Below are 24,031 nucleotides of genomic sequence, written 5' to 3' on the forward strand. Positions count from 1 at the left end.
TCACTCTTGGATGCATGCTAAAGCCACATTGTCCTCTGCAGAGTGGAGAGGCCCACAGGAACCAGAAAATCAGTGAGTTTTTGAAAGTGAATGTTAAACTTGCCAGTATGCTCCTTGTTTGTGGACTCCCCGGTTATTGCCAGTACCCCGAGATGGCCCTTGGAGGCCTGTGTGGCTGGCTGATGGACTGGTGGGGAGATGATGGTGACCTTTGGGGGCCTATGTGGCTGGCTGGCGTACTGGACCAGTGGGGAGGTGAGCTTGGGCAGCAGCTGGGCTCTCTCCTGGCAGAAGATGTGGCAGCCTCCTAGGTAGAGTTGCAGCCCTTTGGACAAACTTTGCTTTGCTGCATTTTTGTGGTTTCTTCTCTGTGACAGGCAGGAGTGTGGGAAAACCGGAAACAGCTCAGCATCAAAAATGCACAGCAGGGAGGAAAAAAGCAAAGATTTCTTCAGACTTTAAGAAATATAATCCAAGTATCAAAAGGCATGCTGTGAGGCATTGTTCCAGGAAATAGTTTCCAATTTGCCTTTAAAACTCTAGCACAAGTTTGTGGAGCTAAGTTAGCGCTAATGGGGACCTTAACATTCTCTCACATGGAAAATGTCCGGGGTTATGAAGGCCCCATAGATATTTTCAAGTATTCTTCTAGCTTTCAGAAAAAAAGAACAGAACAAATTTTCATCTGAACGGACTCATTGAAAAGCTCCCTCTATGAAATACTCAGATATACTTTTAAATAAAGAAACTCAGAGAGTTTCTATGTACCCCCCACCCAGATTTCCCATTGTTAACGTCTTCCCCTGCCATGGGGAACAGCCTTTAGTATGTTATTGCTATTTACTTTATTTGGATCATTGAAGTGACTTTTAATCCAGTATTTTTATGTCCCCTGGAATAAAGATCCTGAGTACTAGGATTACCCGGGTGTTTTTATTCTTCTAAAGAGATAGTTGTTCCTAGCTAACAGAACAACTTAACTAACATATCTGTGATTCACTTTCATATTTTAAAATTAAAATACTAATAGTGCCTGCCTCATGGTCAGAGAATCAAACAAATTAATGAATGTCAAGCACAGTTACTGGAACCAATACATAATAAATGCTAAGTAAGTATTAGGTGTCATTATGAATAATACCAAGGCTGTGTTTCAAAATTTTTTTCAAAAAAAAATTTTTTTTTCTTCTGCCTCCCAGATGTGTTGCTTCATTTGCCTGGATCTTATTGTGGCCTTTATTCCAGCCCGCTTCAGATTAATCAGGAGCCCTCAGTTCTGACTTGTGGGACTGAGTCACACTCAGGAATGCCACAGTGGCCCCAGGAGACACAAATAATGAGAAGTTGTAGTGAGGATTTGACCATGCCAAGCCCTGTGTCTTTGGGTTGAACTTCAAACTTCTCCTAGCACAGAAGTTGGCATTAGACAGATAGAAAAGCAATTTCCAAGAGCATCAAAGTTTCCACATCCTAGAGGGTTGTGTTTGGAGAACAATAGAACATAAAAGATGGAATGTGTGGATTTGGTACACAAGGAATTGAGAATCACAACAGCGGGGTCCTGTTTCTTTATGATAATTTTCAAGTTGCCTTCCGAATGCAGGTTTCATTTTTCCATCTGTAAAACAAAAACTGCTGTCCCTACTGGATAATTAGCCAAAATATCTTGTCAATTCCGTTGAAAGCTTTTTTATGAGCACATTTGTCTTTTAATCCTGGTGCTTTGCAGCCATTTTCCTGATCCTCTCTTGGCCCAGAAATTCTTATTAGGTTCTCAAACTATTAAGTTCTCAAACTTATATTTCCTTTCCATATACCCTGTTTGCCAGTTCTGTGAAGAGAATAATTTATAATTTTCTTTTCTCATTTTTTCTTGCTTGCTTTAACTATTTCCATAGTGCCCTTCTTGATTTTCTTCTCTAATATGTGCTATATTTCCTCAGATCTTCCTTTCTAAACTCTTTCTGATATTCCAAGAAGTAGGCTAACTTAAGAGGACAGCCCAGGAACAGCCTTAGGAACTTGCATCCCCACTATCTTCTTTCTAAGTGACCTTTACCCAGAATGATACTCTCCAGAAAGTGTGGAGAAAGAATCCTATCGGAGAAGACTGAAGTTTGCCTAGCAAACTCATAGACTGCAGATGAATTTTAAAGGGTCAGGTAAAGCTGTTACAACATGGGAGATTTCTCTGACGAAAGGAAACAGACAAGCCAGGCTTGTTAGCTCTGTGGTAGAGCACACACTTAGCATGTGTGAGACACTGGGTATGATCCCAACAAAAGGAAGAAATAAGAGAGGGGAGGATGAAGAGGCATAAGGAAACAGAAGGGGAGAGTTGGACTGAGCTTCATTGCCTTTCTCTTCAGAGCTCAGCTGCCTTTCCCTCTATACCACAGTGAACTCAATGGAAACTGAAGGTGACTGCTGTTCTCTGTCAGCACCCAGGACAGTGGAATCTGTTAAGGACTGTGGAGAATTAAGAGGGAGACAAGCAGCCCACTAAAACCAAATACCAGTCATGTGCCCTAAACGTGGGTGATGCCAGCATTATGATTGACAGTCAGATTAATGTCAGAAGAACATAAAAACAAGCATTATAAACACATACATAACATATCTGAGATATCTTTTTTTAAAAATCATGTAAGCCATTAAATTGAGATTCTGGGACAGACTAATCAAATTATAATGTTGGTGTGAGTGTAGAAGTTGTCATGTTGGAGATTAACCATCTCCTTTTACCCTCTTACTACTTGCAGTCTAAAGAAAGATGATTGAATCTACGACATACCCATCCATAAATTTAGGTTTCTCTGCATTTCCAGCATGTGTAACTGTAAAGTTTTCATGTTGGGAAATAAAGGAGTAGAGGCATGGTGTGGCAAGGCTACATAGGCAGTCAGGCCAGAACTGGTCCTCACACCACTATTGCACTAACCACAGACTTTCCAGCAGCCCCTCAGGCCAGTGTCTCTACCAGCCCACATCCACATCAGCATTTAGGAAGAAGCTCATTCCTCTTTATTTCCACAACAGTTTTCCCACTTGAATGAGCAATGAAGTACTCAGAAGGAGGAAGATTTTAGTGCTACTTTCAGGGTAGAAGGTGTTGGGAAATTCCTGGTAGGTGCTGCATGGAAAGGCTGGATTGATGGCCAACCTGGAAGGCTTTTATGTAATGGCTTCTTCCCATGAGTGCAGTCTGAGAAATGAGTGGGAGACCCAGACAATACCCTCTCACTACAAGAGGAAGAGCTAGGCATGACAAAAGGTGAGCAGTCAGAAGATCTGCCACTTAGAGTGGGAGAGCTGGTAGTTCATGCCTCTAATCCTAGCTACTCAGGATCTGGAGATTGAGGGTCAAAATTCATGGTCAGACCTAGAAAAAAAAAATGCTAGCAAGACCCTATCTCAACCAACAAACTGGATATGGTGTCTCATCCCTGTAATCCTAAGAAGGTTGGAAGATTACAGTCCAAGGTTGGCCCCAGGCCAAAAGCATGAAACCATATCTGAAAAATAAAGCAAGAAGAAAGAAAATTTTAAGGCTGAGGGTATGTTGAATGATATAACATTTGCCCAGCAAGTACAAAGCCCTGAACTCAGTGCTACCAAAAAAAGGTCTGTCACTTCAATTCTGTCCTTGTCATTTGGATCTCGACATTAGGAAGTCTCAGGTTTAGTTTGGCAGGGACATTGGCTTGAGTGACAGATACCAGCAAACCACTCCTAAGCAGAAGTCACACTGGTTGTATGTGGGTCAGTGGTGAGGCACTTTAGAGTGTAGGATGATGGATCTCCCTTTACTGATTCATGCTTGGGTTACTGAATTGAACATCTTTTTTCTTGTCTCTCCTTGCTAAGACATTAAATGATAATATAATTGCTGGATATTTCCCATCTCTTACTTTTTTTTTCTTTCTTATGCATTAAAAGACTTGAGCAGGGGGCTAGGAATGTGGCTTAGCAGTAGAGTGCTTCCCTTGCATGCATGCAGCCCTGGGTTCGATGCCTTAGCACCACATACACAGAAAAAGCCAGAAGTAGCACTGTAGCTCAAGTGGTAGAGTGCTAGCGTTGAGCAAAAAGAAGCCAGGGACAGTGCTCAGGCCCTGAGTCCAAGGCCCAGGACTGGCAAAAAAAAAAAAAAAAAAGACTTGAGCATAAATTTATACTGGATGTATGCCCTTCATGATGAACTCCTGTAAGGATAAGTAGATATAGCTTAAAAGAAAGCATGAGAAGATTCAGAGACTCTGACAACTGCTGAAATAAATCTAAGCAAGAAAGACAATAATATTTTATTAGAAAACAATGGTTTTGCTCAACAACTTAAAAGCAGAGTGCATCATGTGAAGAGTTAGCAAAAGCTCTCAGAGAGAGAGCCAGGCCTTGATGGTACACACCTGCAGTCTTAGCACAGGAGGTTGAGGTAGGAGCATTGCAAATTTGAGGACAGCCTGGACTACAGAATAAGTTTGGGCCTGCCTGAGCTATAAAGCAAGACCCTGCCATTGAAAGATAGATAGATAGATAGATAGATAGATAGATAGATAGATAGATAGATAGATAGATAGATAGATAGATACAGGTGGCAGGCAGAAAATGGACTGAAGTAGAAAGCCTAAGCAGTATGTAATGAGGAAGGATTCTGGGCCTGAAAATGACCTAGAGAAAAGTCGGTGAGCAGAGCGGAGAGAAACCAAGCATGGCAGAAGTATACATGCATGAACTAAAGGCAAGCACCAAAGTCTTGAGGGTGAAGTGTACATGCAAAGAGAGAACTAGGGGGTGGGCAAGCAGACCCATACAACCCAAAATAATGGCCACTAATTACAGGCAAACTAGACAGTACTCAAGGACATGGTGGGACTTGGAACACGGTAAGAAAAATAATCAGATTAATAGATTTTTGTGCTGCAGAGCTCCCATGGAATAATTTTTAAAGCTGGAATATTTCAGTTAAATCCTCAAAAAGAAAAAAATTGCTGGGTGCAGATAGCTTATGCCTGTAATCCTAGCTACTCAGGAGACTGAGATCTGAGGATTATGGTTCAAAGCCAGCCCAGGTAGGAAAGTCTGTGAGACTCTTATCTCCAATTAACTACCAGAAAACTTGTAGTGGTGCCTGCGGCAAGAGCCTAAGGACAGTGCCTAGGCCCTGAATTCAGGCCCCATAATCAACCAAAAAGAAAGAAAGAAAATTGTTTGGAAAGTTAAAAAACATTAACGAGTCAAAATTATATTGCAAGCTGGGTGCCAGTGACTCACGTTTGTAATCCTAGCTACTCAGGAGGCTGAGATCTGAGGGTCGTGGCTCAAAGCCAGTCCAAGCAGGAAAGTCTGTGAGACTCTTATCTTCAGTAAACTACTCAGAAAAAAAGTCAGACGTGGAATTGTGACTCAACTGGTAGAGTGCTGGTCTTGAGTAAAATGAAGCTAAGGTACAATATCCAGGCCCTGAGTTCAAGCCCTAGGACCTGCAAAAAAAAATAAATAAATAAGTTTAAGCCTCATTTGATACAGGGAGACAAAATCTCTGCTGGAAAATAAGAGAATTTTCAACTTTTTATTGCTGGTGGGACCGGGATTTGAATTTGGGGCTTTGTGCATACTGGGCAGGTACCATGCTTCTAGCCTTTAAGAAAAACAAAGTATGAGGATAATACATAATTTTATGTCATAAAAATTAAAACTTAGGGGCTGGAGATATGGCCTAGTGACAAGAGTGCTTGCCTCGTATACATGAGGCCCTAGGTTCGATTCCCCAGCACCACATATATAGAAAATGGCCAGAAGTGGCGCTGTGGCTCAAGTGGCAGAGCGCTAGCCTTGAGCAAGAAGAAGCCAGGGACAGTGCTCGGGCCCTGAGTCCAAGCCCCAGGACTGGTCAAAAAAAAAAAAATTAAAACTTAGATGAAAAATAATTTTGAAGAGTGAAAATGTTGGGATTGGTTCATCTTGAAGGAAAAACAAACCAGTAGAAGAAGGGAGAAGTTTCTAAAACTGTTCACATTGGTGGTTGTTAAAGAAATAGAGTGCCCAGGAATACCATTTCTAAAATGGATTTTTGCTCCACTTTATATGTTCATGTCAGCTCTGCAGAGTGCCCTTGGCCTGCCTTTTAGTCCTCAGTGGGCTTCAGGTTCTTACCTGGGTCATCTTTCGCCATAGGCCTGTCCCCAGCTCTCTCAGCTGACTCTTCATACCACACGCCTGCTTGTTGAATTTTTCTGTCCTATCTGTCCTGCTTCTTGTAAGTCTCTTGAGCACACAATGCTTTCCTCAGCCTTTCCTCACATACATGTTGAATATTCACTGTGCTCTACATTGCTACAAGTTAAAACGTCAGTAAGTTACAATGACTGTGAAAATAATGGTGCAGCCTTTACTAAATAACTAGAACATTCTTAAGCCAAAGAAGTTAGAGGAGAGTGAAGGTATAGCAGGGTTTGTGTCAAGTTCAAAGGCAGGACAGAAATATAATTTGACTCTTCCTTTTCTTAGAATTAAAAAAGCTCAATAATTGATGTAGTCTTTCATTTTCCAAGCAATGTAAGAAGAAGGGAGATGAGGATACTATGTGAATCCAGTGGAAAGCAGGAAGAAAGGAGAAGAAAAAAAAAGTTAGTAAATAGAAAACAAAAATTAAGACAATATAATTAAGTCCAGCTAGCTACCAGTGGCTCATGCCTATAATCCTAACTACTCAGAAGGCTGAGATCTGAGAATTGTGGTTTGAAGCCAACCCATGCAGGAAAGTCCATGAGACTCTTATCTCCAATAAACTACTCAGAAAAAGCTGGAATTGACATTGTGGCTCTATTGGTAGAGCACTAGCCTTAAGCAAAAGAAGCTCAGGAACAGTACCCAGGCCCTGAGTTCAAACCCCATGCTTGGCACAAAAAAAAAATCCAAATATTATGACATTTAACAAAATGCTATTATAATAGTCTATTAAAAGAGACCTTAACAGAATATATCATCTTTAAACTTTGGTTGCAGGCTGCTTAAAATAGTATGAAGTAAAATCTTAAAATAGTATGAAGTAAAATTTGTCAACGTTTGCCCTAATGGAGGTGCTATATTAACAATGTATCAGCTATAGCACAGTGACATTTTGTACTGGGTAATGCTTTAGTTGGTGCTTGGTAGCATTCCTGACTACCCACTAGCTACCAGGAGTACTTGGCACAAGGTCATCACAACTGTAGTGATATTGGCAGAGGGCCCTGGTGGGAAAGGGTGGTGGTAAAAAGATGGGTCGCTTCTCCCTTATCCCATTGAGAACTACTGGCCTACATGAAACTTGGCTTTTTTAAAGATGTCAACACCAAGAATTACATGTATTTGTCCACCAAACAACTGCTTGTTGAGTACTTGATCTGTGGGTGGAGATGTAGCCGTGTCCAGAGCCTATGCTTTCTTGAGGCTGTATTCCAGTGGAGGAGGAGGAGTCATGAATTCCAAAATATGTGGTAGTTCTGAAGAAGCTTATTGGCTGGTCACAGAAGTCATCTCTAGTAAGTTGCACTTGAACAAGGTCTTGATAGAAGCAAGGGAATGCATTAGGAGAGAGGAAACATTAAGACAAGAGGCAGAGCCGTGAAGGTCTGTCCTTGAGCTCACCTTTCACCTCCCTGTCTTTCCTTCTGCAGATCTGACTAAACTCCTTTGTGTTTCAGAGGGTCCTCGACGGAAGGGCAGCTGAATGGACTCCATAGCAGCCTTAATCCTGCAGCCTTCATGCCCACCACCAGCTCCACAGGTTAGTGGCTAACCACTCTTTTTCACATGGAGCAGCTGGAAAGGTAGCACGTAGCCTCTTCCCTCCTGCCTGTGATAGCTCCAGTTCAGAGTACAAACAGCCATACTCTTCAAGCATTGGCACACGGGCATTTTTTTATACCCTCCTTTAAAATAATCTGACATCCTGGGGAAGGGAGAGGCATTCTCTAGAATTAATTTGAGATAAATGCAACTTTGCTGTCTAGTGAGCTGCTATTAGAACTTCAGCATCAAGTGCTGTGTACTTGACTGGTATTCCATTGTTTCTGCAGAATTTCAGCCTGTTGGGTCTCTCTCTTAAATGTCACAACAGCCCCATGAGGTGGATCTCTCTGTTCCCGTCACAGGAAGAAAGAGGCTCATACAGTTGAGAGGCTGTGGAGGTTATTCATGGATACAGAGCTGGAGACTGGTGTTGATTGAAGTTTGTTGTGCTAATGCTATGGTCTGTTGAGTGGCCCAAAGCCTCTCTGTGTAGAAGCATACATTTCAGTGCGGCTGCAAGGAGTTCGAGGGCTTGTAGTTTTCTATCCACAGTAACTCATAAAAATACACTAATTGTAAATGCAAGAAGTCGCTTTGATTCTCACCAACAAATACTGGTTATTAAGTACCTGTGTGGAGAAGGTAACCTGCCAGACTGTCAAGTGTGCAGAGGCCAAATTCAATAGTCTTAGCTCAGGGAGCTTACAAGTTCAAGAAGATGGGCATGGCAGCAGTAGTGGGAAGTGGGTACCCATGACACAGGGGTCATTTGAGTTCTAAGGATACATGGAATGGCAGTAGACCACACCAGACAATTGCCTTATGTCTTGTTCAGTGGTGAAGGCTTCCTAGGTAATATAACTCATGAATCACTATGCAGGCATGTACTGTAGGAACTGTGTTGCTCATTTTATGGCTGAAGAAATAAAAGCACGGATTATGAAATGTGTCTGAAGATTCACAGCTAGTAAATGGTCAAGTGGTATTTACACCTGAGTGGAACTGGGGTCTTTCAGGATTGGGGAGGACTTCATCAAAGGAGAGACATCGAAGCCCAGACTGTCTGGTGCCTATCTACAAGATCTGTGCCTACCTGCAGGTCAGGTCTCAGTAGTATTTCTGACATAGGGTTTGTTTCTTAGGTTTGCTCTCCTCTACAATTTTAGAGCTGAATTCAACAAATAATATGTATATACTTACGTCCCTTCCTCTAAAAAGAGTTACTAGAATGTGGCAGTATTTTTGTTGTTGCTGCTGTGGTGGCAGTGCTGGAGATTGAACCCAGGACCTCATGCATGCTAGGCAAGTGCTTAGCCACTTGCCCAGGACATGGCAGTTACTTTTAAAGAAGTAAGGTTTTCACCTGGCACAGTCTGTGAGATTCTGGCGTTGCACCAGATACAGCATCTAAGCAGGCTCCTTTACCTCCCGGATTGCTTAAGCAGAGCTTACAACGCCCAGAAGCTTCAGGAAACCCAGGCTACTTCATTTGCATGTCATTGGCCTGATCAGTACTGAATTGAGCTGAGGAAGTTAGAATTGTGACACTGGGCCATACTTTGCAGCTATTTGACATCAATTCATGTTTGCTGACCCTTCATGACATTATGTGGAAGATTTTGCCATTGTATACTGAATTTGGTATCCACATAAAGCCATAGAGCAAAGAGAAGTTATACTTCTCATGGCCCCTCATATTTGATCTCTTCACTGCTTCCACCTTAAGGTAACAACCTTGTTCAAGTAGCCTGTTACTTGCTGCTTTGTACAGTGACTCTGAGTGTCTAAACACCCTTGAGTTTGTTCTTCACTGTGACTTCCCTGGTATTCCTTAGTTAAACATTGATGAGCATATTTTGTGGGTCAGGCATTTCCTGTGCTTTTCAATAAATATTTTTACCTTTGTAGCACTAGCAGTTGATTCCATCAAACTAGTAAGTGGCCAACTAGTAAGTGGCTCTCGGCACTCCAGTGTTTCAACCTCATTTTCTGTGTTTCCTGTAGTACAACTGGTTTTAAGTTATCCTAGAGAACCAGAAAGGTATCCTGTGGAAAAGAGGTTAGGTTACCAGAGGTAACATTTTTCTTTAACCCAAAAGAAGGCAAAACACCCTATAATTGAGGTATCAGGAAGTTTGTGCTTGTGTAGGAATCCCTGAACTTCCTTTTTGAAAGATACTTAGCCCGTTTCCAGTAAACTCATTTGGTTAAACATGGTATTAATGAGTCCATTAATATAGTAGTGTCTGTTTCCCAGCCCCTTAGCTTGTATCAAGCATTTGGCTAATCTGATTTTAAGATGTGTGATTTCACTGGTTAAAGTAGCAGTCTGGTTAAAGTAGCAATTCATCACAGGGCACTTTTGAAATACAGTGCAGTCCTTTCCTCTTGATGGTGGACTAAGTATATTCTTTTTATTATGAGCATCGGATGAGATAGTGCCTGGAATGCTCTGTGACTGCTACCCTCCTTGAATTTCTTACCTCAAACTATATGGTCTAAGTTCTCTGTGGAAGGAAAGGGATAGAGTCAGCAGATTGGGAAACTTGAGAAGGAAGCTGGAGTGAGGCCATTGGCCCCGGGCCAAAGTCATTGACTTTCTTTCTCTATAAACATGGTGTTCTTCTTGAGTTCCAAAGTGCTAATGGTGAGCTAAAATAGCAGAGAACAGCAGACTAGATAACTGACATATCTTTCATGCTGATTTGATCATGTCAGCTACCATTAATGTAGAGGTCTAAAGCCACACCAGCTGGCCTCAGCACTGCCTGCCCCTTAGCTCCTATAGAAGCACTGTGTCCTGTGGTGTGGCCTCTTCCTGCACTCTGTCCCTTCTTTTTAAGATCTTATTGGTCTGTAGTTCGTGGAAGAGATCTTACCCCATCTTGAAAATCAGTGATGGACTTCATTTACGGGAAGTAAGAAGCAAATGTCTGTTCAGTGTTTCTCATTAAACATTATGGTGAAGTGTGGTACAGCTTTGTGCTCTTTGCATGAGGAAAGTCCAGCAGCACCCCAGTGACTGTGCCTGCTCACTCCACTCTGTCGCTGTGACAAAAGAAAGAAGCTTACCTTGATATAAAGTAAACCCAGTGGGCCTTTAAACTCTCAAGACCTAGAGTCACTTTAACTTTACAGGTGAAATTATTTGCCTAGTAGTTCTCAGTAGGATTTTTAGTATTCTTTCCTCTATACATTATATAGTTGGTGGGGCTCCTGGATGAATCTAAGTGAAGTTAAAAATAAAACTAAGCAAATTTTTACTCTTGACATGATTGCCCTAGTGTTCTATGACCTTTCTCTTTTCTTTTTCTTTTCATAGCAGCCTAGAACTCCTATGCTTTATTGCTCCCAAACACGCCTCCTAAGGCCAAGGAGTAAGAATTTGCATTGGTTACCCACTCTTGTGCTGTTAGAAAGCAGAAAGATCATTGATGGACCTGTGTTTGGCAGGAAGTAGGGTGGTAGCATCTTCAAGAATGACCATCTCCGTAACCTCATTTTGGATTTTACTTCCTGTCCATTGGGCCAAGATCAAATATAGTGTTAAGTAGGGATTCTTTTTCCCTTTTTCCAGGACCTTTGGAAGCTCCCAAAGTCATTTTCGCCAGATCCAAACGCTTACCCCCACGATCTGGAACCCTTGCTGCAATTATAGGACAGAGAAAAGCAAAGTAGGTGAAGGCAAGGCCAATTTAAGGTAATAGTAAGAATAAGAGCATTTTTTTTTATTATTACCACTTTCTGACTTTATGCCATAGCAAGACAGCTAGGGACAGTGAAGATGATGGACATAGTTCAATGCTTGGCATTTGTGAGGCCCTGGATTAGATCCACTATATACAATACCATAAACACAAACACACACACACACACACACACACACACACACACACACACACACACGGCACACCAGTGAAGTTGGGATTTCTTAAAACGAACTCAGAAAAATGCTCCAAAATCTGAATAAATTGAGCTACAAATAGTTTGCTTTTATAATAGTCTACCAGTAGGTGGAGCTGTGGCAGTAAGAAATTTTTCTATGAAAGGCTTTTGTTTAAAAATGTGGGCTCTTTGAGACAATTTAAAGAAACTATAGCGATAATTTAGTTTTCACAGGTAAAGTGTAGCAATATATGAGAAAATGTGATATTTTGAAGATCATATTATAATAGTCTTAAAGAGAATTATAATATTATCAAAAAGGCTCTTTGTCAAGGGTTAGTTTGTGAACTAGACTTACAAGTAATAGGAAGTGGAGAAGAAACAACAATGTATTATTTTAATTTAATTAATTAATAACACTTTGCTGAGTTGTATAAAATAAGCATGCACTGTAACTGGCAACAAAACAAGTCATAAACTTCATCCCACACACATTTTTTTTTAATCCCATACATTAAAGGAACTGTCCAAACTTGATCTTATGAAGCTGCATCTATACTCACTAAATGCTTCCCTGAGTATTGTGTCCCCAACTGTGGCTTTCAAAATTTTCCAGAATTCTGTAAAACCTTGGGACTGTGATGATTCTTTAATGGCCCACCTGCTATGAGTTTAATATTCTTCTTACCTCTCGGGGAATATTTATAAACTATTTGAGAAGCATTATTCATTAAAATACCCCCCAGGAGAGCAAAGGAGAAAGGAAAATTATTTACCCGCCACAGGATTCATTTACCTTGGATCAGAAAACTTCAAATATCTTTCTCCTGCCCATCTAAAATCTTTCCAGGGTGAAATGAGAAGAGACAGGAGTATCAAATCCATGGATTGGTTATCCACCAAAATGTACCCCAAAACGCTGAAAATAACTAGAGTTCTTTGGTAACATTTAGCCAATGGCCCCTTAGTGTTGATACTAAGCAGCCTGTCCAGAAAAGAACTCATAAAATACAGAAAACTAAAGTGAGAAGGTCAGAGTGAATGTGACATCAAGCTCCAAACCAAACTGACGCCTGCCAAGAAGTACTTGTGTCCATCCATTTCCAGGACTGTGAGCTTTGGGCCGGCCACTGCTGCGGTATCGGTATCGCTTTCCTTAGTATCCCTTACAGCCCACCCTGAGCATTACATGGCAGTATATATCATCAGCAGAGAAGCCTGCCTCTTAACTTGCCAACCCTTTGCAAACACAGCCCCCTGAGCCTGAGATGTCCATATACTGGGATGGCTGAGGCTGTGAGACATGGCACAGAATACAGAGCAGGCCTGAGTCTCAGAAGTCGATCTCCCAGAGCCAGGCCCAGCAGCCTGGCATCAGCAGATGACGCTGGGCTGCCTACCTCTTGTTGAGCTGGGAAATAATGTATGAGACAAGACCTCAAAGGTCACAGCTCCTTACCAGAGGCTTTTTTTTTTTTTTAGTTGTGAATGAGTTGTAGAGGGTAAAGATCCCTTCAACTACAATCACAAATAAGCATCATCAAGGTTCTGACAGTCCTAGAACGTTTTCATAGATGGCTTTCATGAAGCAGTGAACTTCCTTGACAGCCTTACCATGTGCTCACGTACCTTGTTACATATACTGAGAAGCCATTAGTTGTCCTTAACAAAGGACAGAGAGAAGGGTCTGTTAGTCCCCTGTATGCTACCCCAGGTAAGTGTCAAGTTTACAGGCATTGCTGTTTGCTTAGATTCTATGTTTGTTAACTGTGTTTACTTGTTTTCTGTACTCTTGGTGATCTGGCATTTGGGGAGCTTATAGTCCTGCAAAGAGGCTGTTGTTCCCTTTCCCTCCCCCCAGTAATAGTTCATTCCTGAAGATATTAACAACTTGTCCATAAGCATACCTTTTATAACAGACCAACCAGCTCCAGGCTTATGCTCCCAGCTACCCTCTTTATCTAACTCTCCCACGCCAAACTAAAGCCTCCCCTGCCCTGATCATTCCAAGGCCAGATTCCATTCAACTAGAGTACTTCAGAGTCCCAGAGTTCACAGGAATTATTCAGACAAGCCAGTCCCAACCTGTTTATTTGCCATGCCTTCTTTTTGTTCAGAAAACCCCAGTGAAGGCTCTGGCCAAGACTGTGTCTTTGTAGGCTCCCATCTCCCCCTTCCTGATGGACGCCAGTGGTTTCCCTATGACAAACCCCCTAACCTCCAATTTTGAGACCTATGAACATAATCCGTTTCTTCCTTCTAAGCCTTCTCCTCCTCTGGCCACATTGCCTTTACCGTCCAATATGACATCCTTCAAACAAACATCCTCAGGAAGGTATCTTTAATTTGTAGCACCAGAGGCCAGCAAAAGTATGAATCAGGTTTTTATCACCCAGTTCTAAGCAACTGTCTCAGCACTCATCGTATGCTTTATTACACACATGGTGTGTTCAGTGTAACTGCCAGCTCAATCTGGCTGCAGCCACACAAGAAGGATGTAGATCCCTCCACATGGCAAACTCACCTGGCTCCCAGCCAGTGGAATTTCATGCTCTCCTGTCCTGAGGCCTCTTTCATTTCATTTAGTAACTGTTTATACATTCAGAAACAAAACTCAAGTGTATCTGAACAGCCTGGTTGGAAGAGGGAGGAGGGGAAGAACCTGGCTATGGGTTAGGGCGAGATAGGAGAGCACGTCTCAGAACCCACCCAAAGGGGGATTCATTTGCCTTAAAGAAGAGTAAAGAACGCACTTTCTGAAGTGAATTGAGAAATAGGCTACTGAGAAAGATAGCATCTGAAAATTGATATTGTCTCTTGCTGAGCTGGCAGGATCCCAAGAGAAGAGTTGTTAACAATTGCTACTTTGTTATAAAGAGACAAGGGAAGTACAGGAGCCCCTTTCTCAGATTACACTGTCTGGAAAAAAAAACGCCTGGCACCCGGCTTTGTTAGACTTGTACCTACCATGGCATCTTGTAGCAATGTTGTGTGGTCCCAGGTAAGACCCATTCACTTAGGGTGGAAGAAGATCCAGTCCATTCTTGTAGCTCAGAACTGGGCAAGTAACCAGCATAACATTGTGAGTTTTTGTACATATCACCCCTGGGTATTGAGCCATCCTCTATGGGTATTCATCCTGTGAACCCACACACCTTGCTGCTGGTTTCAATGGCATGCTTGTTATAGCCACGTACTCTACCATCCTTGTGTCCCCAGGATATAATTGTTCCTGAAAGTTCCAAAGAAAGAAAACGGCATGCTAAGCCATGCCTGTCTTTGGAAAAAGCAAGCTTTACAGATGGAAATATTTATAACTCTGCTTACCCTGATGGTAGAGTTTGAACTGGGCTCCAAAGAGTGTAGGTGTTTAACTGCAGGTTGTGGAGACTGATAACTTGAAGTATATTGCCCTGTTTACATGATTAGCATTGATATTTATCCTTTATTCCTTCAAATTACATTATAAAGACAAGCCTCTGTTCCCTTTAGACCTCAAAGTAAAGGACATCACAGGTACAACTTGAAACAATAGTCCCTTATACTCCTCTGTTCTCATCTTGCAAGTGCGCAGGTATTTCCAGTTAGCACCAAGGGTGTTGAAGGCCTCTCTGCTCTTGAACCCTCAATCCTAGTAATTGGGATCTCATGGCAGAGGAACAGCTTGAATATCTGTTTAGTTACATCAGTAAAATATAACTCCCGTCTCCAGTAACCTGTGTTCCTAGTAACTAGTTTCCCCAGTAGAAAATGGGAGCTACAAGTCAGAAAACTAACCCAGTTAAAGGATGGTGAGTTGAAGAACAAAGGTCAACTGGTTGGACGTTGCTACAATCTTGTTATTTGTTTGTTTCTTGTTGGGCTTTTTCATCCTTCCACACACATCTAATTTGCTTCTTGTGGAAGTCAAGACATTTGACAAGCCAAAAGGAAGACACTTTGATATTTGACAAGCTTTTTTTAATGTGGCTGAGCTGCAAATTTTACGAGATAATGCACTCTTGTCCACAGTTTTTAATCAGAGTTCAGAATATGCAATTTGTGTAACTGCACACTCCCAAGTGTGTGTGTGTGTGTGTGTGTGTGTGTGTGTGTGTGTGTGTGCGTGCGTGTACCTGAGTGCTGTCACTGAGCTTTTTTTTTTCTCATTCAAAGCTAGCACTCTACACTTGAGCTGCTGTTCCACTTTCACCTTTTTGATGGCTAATTGGAAATAAATGTCTTGTGAACTTTCCTTCCCAAGCTGGCTTTGAATCATGATCCTCAGATCTCAGCCTCCTGAGTAGCTAGGATTACAGGCATGAACTGCTGGTGCCTGGCTTAGAATATACAGTGTTTAAACTGCCATTCCTGTTTAAAAATGTAAGTCCCCTCGGGCCTTTGTTGTGTATTTATTTGTCCTGCTCGCTGTCCTCCTCCAGAATAACCCACTACTGTGTGAGAGCAGCCTCATCTCTTTGTGGAGGAGTTGTCTACCGTAGCCTTTGATCAGCAAGAAGAGAGACACCTTCAATTATCTTTGTTAAGGAAGTCATTGTATATAAACATGGGGAAGAAACAGCCCCAGAAGCCAGACCTCACGGCAACCAGCCACCTTATTTGGGATAATTGTAGCCCAGCTGACTGAGCAGCAGCTCTATCAGCCCAACCCTCTGACCAGGTCATCTGTGTCCAGATTTCCACTGCCCAACTCCATGGCTATTCTCACTGCCTCTTGTGAGAGTCTTCTCTTTGCATTGGGTCTTCAGAATACGCCTCTCATTCCTCCAGCAGTGGCCACTGGGGGGCTGTCTCCTAGCTAAAAGGTAGGCAATGGCTGCCTTGCAGACAGGTGCCAGCCTGGGACTGCAGTGATGGGTGTGTGTGCCAAAGCTGCCGTTTATGCTTTCCTTGTGGTTCCCCTCAGATAGGACTGTAGATAGGAAAGTATGAGGTAGACTTTTCATCTCCAGCATATGATTTTAAGATATAAAGTGACATCGAGTAAAATAATAAAATAGGAAGAGAAATTTGCAGCCAGAAACAAGGTGATGAAATTTTTCAAAAATAAGGACTAGCCTATCACCAGTGGCTCAATCCTAGCTACTCAGGAGGCTGAGATCGAAGGACCAAAGTTCAAAAGGAGCCTGGGCAGACAAATCCATGGTAGTTTTATCTTCAGTTATCTAGCAAAGAGCCAGATCTGACATGACTAAAAGGTGGTAGAGTGCCAGCTGAAGCAAAAAAGAGAACACAAGGCCCTAAATTCAAGCCCCAGTACTGGCACTGGCACCAATACTGCTGGCACTGGCAATGATGATGATGAATTTACTATAATTGGGTGAAACTTGATTTTGAATCTCCTAACAGGACAAAAATGAAACATGATAAATTAGAATTTATACTAATTATCAAAAAATCTTCTGAGGAAAATTAAGCTTTCTCCTAGTTCTTATTCTAAAAGAAGTATTTATATCTGTTATTAGAGTATGCCAAATGCAGTAATAGTGCCCTCAACAAGCTAACCAGCAGTATTTCATTTGGCGGCTACTTGGCATGCCCTGTGTAAAGGCACAACCTCATAGGACGTGTCAGTGAAGGTGTTGCCTTGTGAAGAGACAAAGCCATTGTAGTCTCTAAGTCTGCAGTGCACATAATCAGAATAGGACAATGAGCACTTAGAGGACTAGATGAAGTACAGGTGGCCTAGACAATCCTAAACACAACCTCTCTCAAGGAATTGCTTGGTAATGACTAGTTGTACGCTTAGATAAGGGCCAAGGCTTTTGTTATCTTACTGTGTGAAGATGCCTTATATACTTTGAGAAGCCTGTAGTAAAAGCATCTTCCAAAACCTGGAAACGAAGCAATATTCTGGCTCTATCATATAGCCTGTGTGTTTCTCTGCTCATGTATTTACCTCACTGGGTGCCCATCTTCCCCCTTTGCCTGTCTCTCCACAGTGTGGCTGACTTGTTTGTCTTCCCCTGCCTCTGTTCAGTTCTATCCTATTCCTAGTCCCCAGGTCTAATTTAGATGTTACTAACTGCTTGGAAAGAACTCTGGTTACCTGGCTCAGGATTGACACTCTGGAATCTTGGTAGATTGGCTGTGTTGTCCTAAAAGGCAAAAGGTCAGTTCCAGGTTCATTCAGACATCTCAGCATAGCCTTAAGTGCAGAATTTAAGTTCTGCTAAATAGACAAATGAGTGAATTTTCATTTTTCTTTCTTTTGCTGACATTTTGAATACTGTATATATATATATATATATATATATATATATGCAAATTCTTCCTGTCCTTTAGGGGTCCAGTTAAATATTTTCCCCTTCAACAATTGTTATACATATAATTGCACTTATTTTGTCTTTTTTTTTTTTCTGGTCTTGGAGCTTGAACTCTGGCCATGGGTACTGTCCCCAAGCTTTTGTACTCAAGGCTAGAACTCTAGCACTTGAGCCACAGCTCCACTTTAAGCTTTTTTTGTGGTTACTTGGAGATAAAAGTCTTACGGATTTTTCTTCCTTGGCTGACTTCGAACCGCTATCCTCTGATCTCATCCTCCTTAGTAGCTAGGATTACAGCATGAGCCACTGGTGCTCAGCTATCTTTTAATCATTTTTAATCCCAAGGGATTTAAATTAATATCATGAAATATGATACTACACTGTATTTTGTCATCTTTGTTCATTACTTTTTAGGAGAATTGTCTCTTCAATAAGACCATAAACTAAAGGTACCGACTCTTACAGTCTGTATATTTCCAAAATCCCTAGTAAAACCTAAAATGCTTCATTGCCTTGTAATATAGACCTTAAAGGACAGAATGAATATATAAATACATGTACACATTCGTAATTTGGGGAAATAAAATATCTAATCTCAGAAGGTATAATCTAATGCAGCTTCATAAATACATAAGAAATACAACAAAATATAAAAATAAAAAACTATTTTCAAAAATAACTTTTCTTGTAAATTACCTAATGTTTGTATCCCATTTTGTACAGTGTTGTAAAAACCACTTTATGTAAAACAGCAAATGGACCTTAGTCTTAAGATAATGACCAGATTTCAGCATGAAGTTCATCCATTGCTGACCAAACAAGGATATTGTGATTTATGGCCCAAAGTTACTTTTTCCTGCATCAACTCATGGGAGACCTTAAATTTTTATTACACGATCAGGTTTCGCTTTTGAATACTTAAATATTTCTTTTTTAATTCTCCTAAACTTGCATGGTTTTTTAACTTTTCTTTTGGCCATTCCTGGGACTTGAACTCAGGGCTTAGTTGCTATCACTGAGCTTTTTCATTCAAGGCTCGCACTCTACCACTTGAGCCACAGCTCCACTTCCTGCTTTTGATGGTTAATTGGAGATAAGAGTTTCACAGATTTTCCTCCCTGAGCTGGCTTTGAATCCTTAGATCTCTTTCTCTTGAGGATAACAGACATAAGCAATTGGTGCTTTCATGAATTGTTTATGAAAGGGATTGAATTTGAATTCTCAGTTTGGACATGAATACTACACTCTGCTAAAGATCTCAGCAGTGTTGAGTGTAGTGTAAAATTTGTCACCCTAGTTCTGGAACCAAAAGTAGTGCTTTTTCTTTACATTTATACAGTCTTCTCAAAAATGAAACTGTAGTTATCTTGACTTTTCCCTTTGCTCTCCCTTCAGTTCCTGTAGTGTTACCACTGCCCTTATCAGTAACAATATTTAAGTTCTGTGAGAATTCAGAATGCAAGTGGAAATGACAGAATTCTGAAGTTGGACTGTGTAAACCTTGCCACTCCTCAGTTGGCAACTCCGGTTGATCAGAGTCTCAGTAGTTTCCTCAGCTGCACAATTAGAATAAAAATATCAGTCTTACAAGACTGGTGTAGAGGGCTGGGAATATGGCCTAGTGGCAAGAGTGTTTGCCTCATATACATGAGGCCCTGGGTTCGATTCCTCAGCACCACATATACAGAAAATGGCCAGAAGTGGCACTGTGGCTCACGTGGCAGAGTGCTAGCCTTGAGCAAAAAGAAGCCAGGGACAGTGCTCAGGCTCTGAGTTCACGGCCTAGGACTGGCCAAAAAAAAAAGTGGTGTAGAGGTGATTATGTCAACAGCAGAAAGACAACTTGGCTTTAAAATGGGAAAAAATAAAAATAAAAAAACAACACCATGAACAGATATTTCTCTAATGGAGATGATATAAATGGCCAATAAGCACATGAAAAGATGCACAACTAATCAAGCCTACAGCGAGATACCATCCACTAGGATGACCATGATTAAATAAAACCAGAGCTAGGGAGATGTGGTGAAACCGGCCCCCTTGTGTGCTGCTGCCAGAAATATAAAGTGGTAACAGAAAGATGCTATAGAAAACACTACAGCAGTTACTCAGGCATTAGCAATAGATACTAAAAATAGATAGGAGCCAACAATTCTCCTTCTTAGCAGGTATGCAACCGATTTTTATACACCTATGTTCATGGCACCATATTCACAGTAGTCAAAAGTCAGAAGTTCTGAAATGGCCATCAGCAGTTGGGGGTACAAAAAAGATATGGTATGCACACACAGTGAACGGAATAGTACTCAGGCTTGAAAAGGAAGGAGATCCTGACACCTCCTACAACATGAAGAAACCTTCAGGATTTCAGGCTAAGTGAAATAAGCTCCTCACCCAAAAGCAAATCTTGCATGATTTCACTAGTATATCGGGCATAATATAGTCAAAGTCCCAGAGCCAGAAAGCAGAATGATGCTTAGCAGAGGAGAGAATGTGGCCAGTTAGTGCTGGCTGGGTAGCAAGTGGCAGCTTTGCAAGATGAAGGATTGGGCAGATAAAGGGTAGGATGGTTGTATAACAGGGTGAATATGCCTACTGCTGACAGCCTGCACTGAAAATTGTCCAGACAGCAAATTTTATGTGATGTGTATTTTGTCACATTCTCAAAAATGATGAATTGTGTAGGTAATGCCTCAACCCTATGGAGTTCATGTTCTTGTTATCCCAGATTTACATCTGAGTAAAGTAAAGCATAGAGAAGTTAGGTATCGTGTCTAAGCCTCACAGCCAGAGGTGGAGCTGCAATTCAAGCACAAGCAGCTTTATTCTGCATCCTGCTGCACTGTCCCCTTACCATCAGAGTCCAACTGCCTAGGCCCCTCAGGTGATTTAGTTTTATCAACTTCCTTTCCTAATGGAGCTGAGTGGCTGCGGGCCTGGCCCTGTAGCCCCAGCCTCCCAGCAGTGTCTGGCCGTTATCTCAAATTGCTCAGCAGGGGATTCCTGGCAGTGTGGGGGCGCCTGTGGTTTAGGCTGGCTTTTTTGTAATCCATCCATTTAATTTTCCCGTCTTTAGATGGAGCCAGACCTGGAAAGGGGAGGATAAGGAGCCAGGCGGGCCTTCTGTCTCCATGCCCCTGGGTGGGGTTGGTAATTTCCCATATTGCAGCTGGACAGAGAGGAGCCTGAGACCTCTGCAGCAGAGCAAGAGGAGGAGGAAAAGCAGCACTGGGAGGGGAGGGAAGGAGCAGGAGGATGCAGGGGTTCCTTGCCCCCCCCCCCAGGTAGCCCTTGCAGGAAGGCCTCAATAAGAGTTCTTTTGCTCCTGTGTCCAGAAGCCAGAGACAAGATATCCAGAGAAGTGCAGCTCCAGAGATCCTGAGGAGCTGGCTTCTCTTTCTGCTCCGGAGCCCTGAAGCTCTGCTCACAGTGTTTTGGTTCTAGATGGGAGTGGCAGTATGTCCAGTTTCAGGGAAACGGGGAAGGAGAAGATGGCTGCAACTCCATCTGCTCTTCTTCACAAAGCTTACCTGGAAATGTGGCAGGGATAAGAAATAGAGCAGGCAAGCACCACTGCCCACACTGGAGCCTTTCCCACAGCTCCCTAGCAGCAAGGCCCAGGCCCTGGACTTCTTAGGAAAGTGGGAGAATGGGTGTGGGTTAAGTAGACCAATTTCTGTCTCAGCACATTTTCTTTCCACGACCTCTCTAAGAGAGCAGGCCCTCTGCTTCTGCTGTGACAACAAACACATTTCTTCCCTGGCCCTTGCACATGGAGCTGGGGTCCTTGTTACCCTACAAGTTTGAGAAACTTTCAAGAGTCCCTATCTTTCTGCAAGAGTTTAAAAAAAAAAGTCACTATAAGTGAAGGAAGATGGGAAAAAATGAGGCATAAAGAAGGATTATAAATGTGTTTATTAATTAAAATTATGAACTCTGTAGGTAAATTATAAACCTCCAGTGTTCCACATCCATTTGCATAGTTATTTACTAGTTGCTCTTGTTTACCCTGCAGCAGAATGTGTGTGCTCTTAAATTATTCAGATTAACATTTTTGGAAGCTTCATTTTATTGCAGTAGGAAATTCTGTTCTGAAGATTTTGCTCACAGCACAGATGCTTTAAAAACTGGGAGAGCTCATCAGTGTCCCCTGCTTCATCTAAAGAAAAGCTGTCTTGTAGTCTAGTCTGCTGAATTTCTCTAAAGAGAATAGTATTGGGATGTGCTTAGCAATTGAGTCTTGTTTTAAATAAGATGTAAAACAGTTGGTAAATGAGAAAGCAATGGTAATTTCTCTCTCACTCGCTGTGTGTGTGTGTGTGTGTGTGTGTGTGTGTGTGTGTGTGTGTTGGCACTTGAATTTAAACTCAGGACACACTTGGGCCCATGTCCCCAGCCCTTTTTGCCTTGGTTGTTTTTAAATAGTGTTGGGATTTTGCCTAGGGCCAGCCTCAGATGCTATCTTCCTACTGTGCCTCCCACATAGAAAAATTGTAGACACGAACCACCATGCTGAGGATCTTGTAACTTTTGGCCTGAGCTGGTCTTGAACTGAGATCCTCCCAAGTCGCTGAGATTACAGGTGTGTGCCACAATGCTGAGACAAATAGTACAATAATCAAGACAAGTATGGCATGGAGTAAATCAGTAGAGTAAAATTAAGTGCCCAGAAAGAAACCCATCCACCTGTGGCCATTGATTTTCAACAAGAGTACCAAGAATACTCAACTAAGGAAGAATTACCTCTTCAACAAATGGATTGTCTACATGCAAAAGAATGAACTTGGACCCTCATCTCACACTGTATACAAGAAATAGCCCCCAAACTGATAAAAGATCTAAGTGGAAAGGTTGAAACTGAAAGTCCTGGAGGAGTCCATAGAAATAAATCTTAATGTCTTGAGACAAGCAGCTGATTCTTGGATGTGACAGCCAAAAGCACATGGATCGACACAGTTAGATGAGGCACCCTCAGAATGTTTGCTTGAGTGCTTCAAAACACACCATCAACAAAAGGAAAAACATACCAAATATTGTCAGAGACCTGCATCCAGTATATATTCCAAAAATTCTATAGCTCAGCAGTTAGGAGACAACCTGACTTTTAAAGAGGAAATAATTTCAATAGCTATTCCTCTAAAGGATATAGAGTTATGGCCAGTAAACACCTTGAAAAGATGATAGAAATGCAAAACCAGTTCACACCCACTGGAATGGCTGCAACTAAAAGTTTTAAGAAGTGTTGTGTAGGATGAGAAGAAACTGAGATCTTCACACACTGCTGGTGGATAAAAACATGTCCACATAAATGCACAGCATACATAACAGCCAAAATGTGGAAATAGCCTAATAGCTGCCAGATACTAAACAGATAAAATGTAGTATATACATATAGGAAAATAATTTTCAGCCATAAAAAGAGAATGAAATGAGCCAGATGAGGTGAGATATGTCTGCAGTCCCAGCACTTGAGAGCCTAAGGCAGGAACATCATGAGTTCAAGACCAGCTAGCTTGGGCTATATGATAAGTTCCCTGCCAGCTTGAGCCACATTACAAGATTCTGTCTCCTCCCATTAAAGAAACAAAACCAAAAAAAGCAATACCAGTAGCATGCAAAAACACAAATAACTCTTAAAAACATGCTCAATGAATAAAATAGGTCACAAAAAGCAACATATTAGGTGAGTCTACTTATGTAAAATGGCCTGGGTAGGTCAATGCATAGAGAGAAAATAGATTTATAACTGTGTAGGCTGGGTCTAGGGAAAGATGAATGCATAGTGACTTTTACTAGGGATGGACTTTTCTTTCTAGAATAATGAAAATGTTCTAAAGTTAGATTGTAGTGATGGTCTCACAACTCTGTGAATACAGTAAAAACCACTTGAAATGGATGAATTTTGTTAGGATATAACATGTATCTCAATCTACCTTGAAAAGTTAATAGTTGATGTATTTGATAGTCAAAAACAAAACTATTCAATACAAGGAGCCAACTTGTATTTACTTCTTAAGTAGGCAAACTCATATGTATTTGTGTGGTTTGTGCATGGATTCAACTAGTGTTTGACCATCTCCTTCGTTGCAGATGTACTGTAAAAT

General features: G+C 41.6%; 1 protein-coding gene across 15 annotated transcripts in view; it reads left to right on the forward strand.

Annotated features, from left to right (window-relative positions):
- Nucleotides 1–24,031, forward strand: part of Ttll5 (tubulin tyrosine ligase like 5) — a 237,689-nt gene that overhangs the window by 193,883 nt on the left and 19,775 nt on the right. For 11 of the 15 annotated variants that reach the window (XM_048362476.1, XM_048362477.1, XM_048362480.1 and 8 more), the window contains one exon: nt 7,689–7,771. In XM_048362476.1, the coding sequence (XP_048218433.1) occupies nt 7,689–7,771 (83 nt within the window). Of the gene's footprint in view, nt 1–7,688; nt 7,772–11,353; nt 14,142–24,031 lie in introns of those variants that run through there. The other 4 variants (XM_048362482.1, XM_048362483.1, XM_048362490.1 and 1 more) reach the window with 2 other exon arrangements.

The sequence above is a fragment of the Perognathus longimembris genome, chromosome 14 (assembly GCF_023159225.1).
Source record: "Perognathus longimembris pacificus isolate PPM17 chromosome 14, ASM2315922v1, whole genome shotgun sequence".
Classification (NCBI taxonomy): Eukaryota; Metazoa; Chordata; class Mammalia; order Rodentia; family Heteromyidae; genus Perognathus; species Perognathus longimembris.